The sequence below is a fragment of the Balaenoptera musculus genome, chromosome 1 (genome assembly GCF_009873245.2).
Source record: "Balaenoptera musculus isolate JJ_BM4_2016_0621 chromosome 1, mBalMus1.pri.v3, whole genome shotgun sequence".
In the NCBI taxonomy this organism is placed as follows: Eukaryota; Metazoa; Chordata; class Mammalia; order Artiodactyla; family Balaenopteridae; genus Balaenoptera; species Balaenoptera musculus.
In genome coordinates, this window is record NC_045785.1 from 25516934 (window position 1) to 25523305 (window position 6372).

The following is a 6372-nucleotide window of genomic DNA, read 5'->3' on the forward strand; positions in this document are numbered from 1 at the left end:
TCAATTTCATCATCTGTGAAATGGGGAGAATATTCTTGTTAAAGCCCTTTACCTCCTGCCTGGGTCGCAGGAGGCACTCACATTTTTGGTTTTTTTTAACTGTGGGGTGCTGGCACTCTCACCGATTAAAAAAAATAAAGAAAAATACCGTCTCTTCTCCTGTACCCTGGTGGAAGGGGTGGAAAGGGTGGGTGTGAAACTGGGAACTGTCTGCATCCTCCCCTACATCGGAGGCTGGGTGGGGGAAATCCCTTGGTCCACCTTAAATGCAAGCAGCTGTGTAGCAGGCACCCCTCCCCCACCACAGCTGGAAGTCCCTGCCTGAGGGCGCCCTCTATGGGGGCCACTTCTGGTATAGTGCTGCCCTCAGGAGCTCCATCCCTCATCACTCCATCCTTTGCCCAAACATGAATTGCTGTACACTGAGCTGGGCCCTCCACTGGGTGTTGGGACCCAAGAATGGCTGAGGAAGGTTCTGTTCACAGGGTTTTCAGTCTGGCAAGAGACACACTTAAGCTGGTAAATTACTAGAGTTTAAGTCTATTTGCTGGAGGACCCATCCATCCAAGTATTCTTTTATTTCTTAAACACTGATGCCTACACTGTGTTAAGTGCTGATTACTAAGAAAAATAAGATGTACTCCTGCCTTTAAAGAGCCTTCTGGTCTACTAGGTTCCAGGCTTCTATGTGTGTGCAAAAGCCTTCCATCAAATAATGAAATCATGGGTGCCCCCCCGATAATATAACATAAAGTTGGAACTGCTCTATGAAAGGAACCAGACATAAAAGAGTATAAATTATAAAATTCCAGTCCAACAGCGTCAGCTGGGATGGGAATTCGTTAGAAATGCAAATTATTGGGCCCTACCCCAAACATACTGAATCTGAAGCTCTGGGAACGAGGCAATCTATTTTAACAAGTTTTCCAGATGATTCTGATCCATGCTAAAGATTGAGAACCACTAGAAAGTATACAAAAAGGCAAAACTAATCTATGCTGTCAAATTAGGGTAGTATTACTGAAACCAAGTCCCCCTAAAACCAAGATTCCTTACTGAGTTTATGATTAATCTCTCTGTCCAAAACTTTACTCTCTTTTATGTCCCCTCTGACCTCAATCCTGTGCTAAATGAACACTAATCAACCAGAATCAGGGACTTCCCTGGAGGTCCAGTGGTTAAGACTCTGTGCTTCCAGGTTTCCCTGGTGGCGCAGTGGTTAAGAATCTGCCTGCCAATTCAGGGGACACGGGTTCGAGCCCTGGTCTGGGAAGATCCCACATGCTGCAGAGCAACTAAGCCTGTGCGCCACAACTGCTGAGCCTGCACTCTAGAGCCCGCTAGCCACAACTACTGAAGCCCGCGTGCCTAGTGTCCATGCTCCACAACAAAGAGAAGCCACTGCAATGAGAAGCCTGCACACCACAACAACTAGAGAAAGCCCGCGTGCGCAGCAACGAAGACCCAACACAGCCGAAAATAAAATCAATAGAATAAAAGAAAAAAGACTCCGCACTTCCACTGTAGGAAGCACGGGTTCCATCACTGGTAGGGAACTAAAATCCCACATGCCTTGTGGCATGGCCAAAAAGACAAAAGCAAACAAACACAGAGTCAGAAGTCTAAAATTGCTGCTGTCAATAACATCATTAATGTACTGAAACTGCCATTCTAGATATCATCATTAACATACAAATTCAAGTTGTTTCTCTAAGACAAGATGAGGTAACAGCTCATCAGCCCCTAGCTGTGGACCACCTGGCCAGATAATCATAAACCAGAGACATTCTGACTCCTGAAACTATGATTAAGAAATGTCACAGAAACGATTATGAAATGTCACAGAAACGTCACAAGATGATGGTTAATCTCAGCCTCTTTGTTCTTCCCCTGGTTTTTTTTTTTTTGTTTTTGGTTTTTTTTTTTTGGTCACACCACACAGCATGCAGAACTTCCCCCACCAGGGATTGAACCTGTGCCTGCTGCAGTGGAAATGTGGAGTCTTAACCACTGGACCACCAGGGAAGTCCGGTTCTTCCCCTTTTTTATTTTTTTACTTTATTTTTTATTTATTTAAAATTTTTTTGTCTTCCCCTTTTTTAAAAAAAACCCCAACATTCAAAGACCAAGTTGGAGTGGAGCTGAGGCTTGGCTCTTACTCCCCTGCTTGGCTCCCTGCAATAAACCCTTACTTTGCTGCAAACACCCTGTCAGAGCTTGGCTTTTTGCACTGCAGGCACATGGGCGAGCCCTATGCTTGGTTACATTACCCTTAGGAGAGTTGTGATAGGCCAGGAGCACAAAAGAGGCTTCCTGGATGATAGTAATACTCCTTTGCTTGATCTAGGTACCACTTACATAAGTGTGTTCAGTTTGGGAGAATTCATCAAGCCATGTATTTACGACATGTAAATTTTTCTGTGTGTGTTATATTTCAATACAAAGTTTTAAAAAGGGAACTGTTCTGGTTGAAGCCCTGGGCGGGGCAGGGAGAGGAAGGTCTAGCAGCCCATCCACAGCTGTGCCCTTACCCTGCACATAGTCCTTGAGGGATTTCCAAGGGAACCAAAAGTTCCTTAGAATATATCTCGAAATCATTGATCTGTCCCAACAGAGAGTCAGTGACTTGTCCAAGGTCCCACAGATCTAGCACCAGAACCCAGTTCTCCTGACTCCTGAGCCAGGGATCTGGACCCTATTCCTTTGCTGAAGGGCCAGCGTCTCGAGTGAGGACAGGGGGCAGCTTGTCAGCCTCCTATCCCCTCCCCAATCCCTTAACTTGGGTCTTGGGAAGAGGGCCAAGACTCTGGTGTGGATGATGCTTTTCTTATCCTGGAGCAACTTCCTTTCTGGGAACTGGGTGTCTCCTTCTGGGCAAAGACAATAAATTTTATCCAAGGGGCCAGAGGAGCAGGGCTTCTCCTGCCCCCACCCGAACAGGCATCACGTGGCTCTCGGGTTAGCAGTGCAGGAAAATCCCAGCCCTTGCACACTCAGCCTCCCACACTCACCTACCTACCCACTCTGACACACTCAAGCCTCCCTGGCCCACCTTGAACATTCACCAGCGCACACTCCCTGCACATTTCTTTCACCCTCAGCTTCTGCCACCTCTTCCTGGGTAATATTGCCAGCCTCTCCCTAATCCCAGAGCTGCAGACTTGCCCTGTCCCTCATCCCCAACCATGTCCCTGGAGCCACTGAAATTCCAGGCAGTGGGTGAAGAAGATGAGGAGGATGAAGAAGAAGAGAGCCTGGACTCTGTAAAGGCGCTGACGGCCAAGCTGCAGCTGCAGACACGGCGGCCCTCATATGTGGAGTGGACAGCCCAGGTCCAGAGCCAGGCCTGGCGCAGGGCCCAAGCCAGACCCGAGCCCGGGGGACCTGGGACCATTTGCGGCTTCGACTCAATGGACTCTGCCCTTGAGTGGCTCCGACGGGAGCTGGTGAGTCTGGTGGGGAGGGCAGCCTTGCAGAGGGCCTTGAGGGCAGTCCTTAGGGCCCAAGACACTGGGTATGGGGAGGGGATGAGAATGACCCTGCCTCTAGCAAATGCCCACTCCTGTGGCTTTGTCCCAGGGCTGAGGAGCCAGGAATGGACTTGTCCAGTGTTTTATTCAGGGAGCCTTGCTGAAGAAGGAGTCCATCCAATCTACTGACCTTGTGGTCCTGTGGCTCAGGGGACAGAGTCTGCCCTTGTGGGACAACCCGTTATAGCTGGGGAAGGCATGGCCTCCCATACTCTGGGAATTGCTATACCCCAAAGATACAAAGGAGGTACTGACGACGCTGTACAAGAGGCCAGTGTTGAATAGGTGGTTCAATCCAATATGTGCAAATATAAAAATGTCCAGCCTCCAAATTGGAGATTCCATTCAGTTGATCTAGGATTGGGCCCCAGGTACCTGTATTTGTTTAGCTTGGTTTTAGAGCAAGATCTATGAGATGGGATGGATAGAGCTGGGGTGTGAGGGTGTGGGGAGGACATAGCCAGTGCAGAGACCCAGGGTGTTGACCAGGAGGGAAAAATGGGAGGTTCAGCAGGCTCACGCCCCCTCTCGGCCGCAGCGGGAGATGCAGGCACAGGACCGGCAGCTGGCAGGGCAGCTGCTTCGGCTGCGGGCCCAGCTGCACCGGCTGAAGGTGGACCAAGTCTGTCACCTGCACCAAGAGCTGCTGAACGAGGCCGAGATGGAGCTGGAGCTGGAGCCGGGAGCCGGCCTGGCCCTGGCCCCGCCACTGCGGCACCTGGGCCTCACGCGCATGAACATCAGCGCCCGGCGCTTCACCCTCTGCTGAGGGGCACCCGCGTGCCTGCCTCGCCACCCGCTACCCATTCCCCAGCCCAGCTGGGAAGAAGGAAAGGAGGGGTGCCCCAGAGGAGCCAGCACCTGGAGAGCGGTGGGGAGAGAGTCCGGGAGATGCTCAGAGCTCCGGGAGCTTAAAGCCCCTGCATCCTGTTGCCCCTGCTGCCCCAGATGGGGGAGGGGGGACGGTGTGGAGGAAGGGGAGGAGTTCACAGACTCCCAGGCTCCTCAATAAACCTCTGCTTCCCATCAAGGTCTCTGCAGTCATTTATTCAGTCCCAAGGTGGCTGTATGTCACTTGTTGCTGGGACCAGGGATTCTATTGCCGGAGAGAAGGCTGGCCTTGGGGGTGGAGATGGACATATGGATCCCCGTCTTCCCCACAGCTCCACTTCTGTTGCTCTATCTTATCAAGATCAGAACTGGAAAAGAACTTAAAATTCTAAATCACCCCCATGGAAGGTGACTTAGGTAAATGGGCAGCTGAAGAACGCAGGATCTGGTAGACCTGGGTTCATTGCCAGCTCCACCACTGATTTCTATTGATATTAGACTCTGAGGAGGTCCCTTAACCCCTGCATCTGTTTCTTTATCTTTAAAATGGAAATGCTAATTCTCACTCCACAAGTAGTTGGATACATCTGAAGTGAGATAATGCACTGTAAGCCCTCAATAAATGTGCATTATTATGTATTATTACCAGCCCCAGTGGTGTTCTTGCTGTTGTGCTGAGGCCCAGAGACGAACTGTGAAGTGCTCAGGTTCACAGCAAGAGGAGCTGGGGCCCGCAGCTGGGACCCTGGGCTCTGTGTCATTCGGTAGGTTTTTGTTGTTTTGTTTTTTGTATTTCTCGGCTTTTGTTTCTGCGTTACCCTCTTTGTCTGAGTTTCCAGCTCAGGCTTCCTCTTCCCCCCACCCATTTCCTGTCTCCCCCTTTCCTCCGCGCAGCTGAGGTTCACACAGCCTCGGCTTCCACCTCACAAACCCCAACAATGCTCTGTGGGCTCCCCTCCCCCAGCCCGCTCCCCCAGGGCAGACTCAGGAGGTGGCAACATATTTATGCTTTCCGCCGGGTGGGATCAAGGCCCAGCTCTTGGGCCTGAGAGAGGCCACCTAGAGCTCCTCATAACGCTGGTGACCTGGCCCTCAGCCTCTGACGGGTGTCACCCTCAGCCTGGCCCCTGAGGAAAGGGAGATTGTTGGCCTGCTTGCTGCTGTGACAAGGTCCCAGCCTCCTGCCTATAACGGAAGGCGCGGCCAGTCTGCTGCCTGCACCTGGGTGCCTGGGCAGGTCTGTTCTGTCTCCCACCTGTTGCAGGAGGTGGTGTCAGGCCCTGTGCCTCTGACAGGAGCTGTGGTCTCGCCTCTACCTGGTTAGAAGGGTTGCCCTACTCTCCAACCATAATTAGGGGGGGTTGTCCTGCCCTCTGCCCCCAACAGAGGCTGTTACTCTGCCCCCTTAAAGACAAGAGGTTGTCCTGCCCGCTTTCTTAAACAGCCTGTTGTCCAGTGTTCTGTCCGTAAGAGGGGTGTTAGCCTACCCTCTGCGTATAATAAACTATCGTCCTGAGCCCTGAGATGGCACAGCTGTTGTTCCGCTGCTGTGTCTAGCAGCTGTGTATGCCCGGTATCTATCTGACTGGAACACGGGTGTCTGCTCTCCAGTGATGTTACAGGGATGCTGTCCTCTCCTCAGACTCTGAAGTGATGTTAGTTTTGCCCTCCGACTGTAATGAAAGGGTCACCCTGCTCTCAGACTGTGACAGCAGTGCTACTTGCCCTTCCCTGAAAGCTGAGTGGGCGTCTGTTTGCCTCCCGCTCAGTGGGGTTTCAAGGCTGCCCTTGAATCTCTTGTCCAGGTGCACCCTGGGAGGGCGGGGGGAAGTTCTATCAAATATCCTCCCTCACCTCCAAGTGCCACCCTCAGGGTGAGTAGGGCCTGGACTGGAGACGTATAGGACCCCTGAGGGCTGAGAGGCGGGGGGCTATGGCAGCAGGAAGCTTGGGGTGCTGGAGGCTTGTGGTTGGGCTGCTGGGGCCCTCAGGAGGCGGCAGGAAGTCAGGG

At 51.9% G+C, this 6372-nt stretch overlaps 1 protein-coding gene across 1 annotated transcript; it reads left to right on the forward strand.

Moving 5' to 3' along the window:
• Positions 1-2964: 2964 nt before the first annotated feature.
• FAM167B (family with sequence similarity 167 member B) lies at positions 2965-4556 on the forward strand. Its single transcript, XM_036872780.1, has 2 exons — positions 2965-3446; positions 4069-4556. Exons 1-2 carry the CDS (start codon positions 3186-3188, stop codon positions 4297-4299), a joined length of 492 nt encoding a protein of 163 aa, XP_036728675.1. The 5' UTR covers positions 2965-3185; the 3' UTR covers positions 4300-4556.
• Positions 4557-6372: the final 1816 nt, after the last annotated feature.